This window comes from Buceros rhinoceros, unplaced genomic scaffold (genome assembly GCF_000710305.1).
Source record: "Buceros rhinoceros silvestris isolate BGI_N320 unplaced genomic scaffold, ASM71030v1 scaffold20399, whole genome shotgun sequence".
Lineage (NCBI taxonomy): Eukaryota > Metazoa > Chordata > Aves > Bucerotiformes > Bucerotidae > Buceros > Buceros rhinoceros.
This window is the reverse complement of record NW_010432356.1, coordinates 6,727-7,261: the sequence shown is the minus strand read 5'-3', so window position 1 is coordinate 7,261 and position 535 is coordinate 6,727. Positions and strand designations below refer to the sequence as shown.

General features: G+C 59.3%; 1 protein-coding gene across 1 annotated transcript in view; it reads left to right on the top strand.

Moving 5' to 3' along the window:
- Positions 1 to 535, top strand: part of LOC104500155 (inner centromere protein-like) — a gene marked incomplete at its 5' end in the record, with an annotated part of 16,065 nt that overhangs the window by 9,366 nt on the left and 6,164 nt on the right. The window contains one exon of the mRNA XM_010143760.1: positions 179 to 290. Within this exon, the coding sequence (XP_010142062.1) occupies positions 179 to 290 (112 nt within the window). The remainder of the gene's footprint in view (positions 1 to 178; positions 291 to 535) is intronic.

Sequence of the window (535 nt, the reverse complement as noted above, 5' to 3'; positions counted from 1 at the left end):
CTGAGCCTGGAGCAAAGGAGGCTCTGGGGAGACCTTCTGGCTCTGACAACTCCCTGACAGGAGGTGGGACTGAGAGGCAGGAGAGTTTTCCCCTATTTCCTGGCAAGTCCTTGTCCCCCATCGTCCTTGATGCCACACAGACAAGGCTAACCAGCCCCTCTTGCCCACCTGCTGCCAGGAAGAGGGAGGAGCGGCAGAGGAAGGCACTACAGGCTCGGGAGCGGATGGAGCAGATGGAAGAGGAGAAGAAAAAGCGGATGGAGCAGAAAATGTTACAGAACGATGAGAAGGTGAGAGGGCCGCGCACGCCTTGGGAGAGCTGTGAGACCAGGAGGGTGTAGGCAGGCACGGTGATGGACTGGGTGGTGGGTATGTCTGCGCTAGAGGCACTGCGATCCTCTGTTGAACAGGAGGAGGCTTTTGTTCTCCCTACCCCTGCGGTGGTTCCAAACGCTCCTGATGACATGCAGCGTTTTCAGTGCTCTGTGTTCACAGAAGCCCGAGGGTGCGCCAAAGGGGGGGGGCGGCGACACCC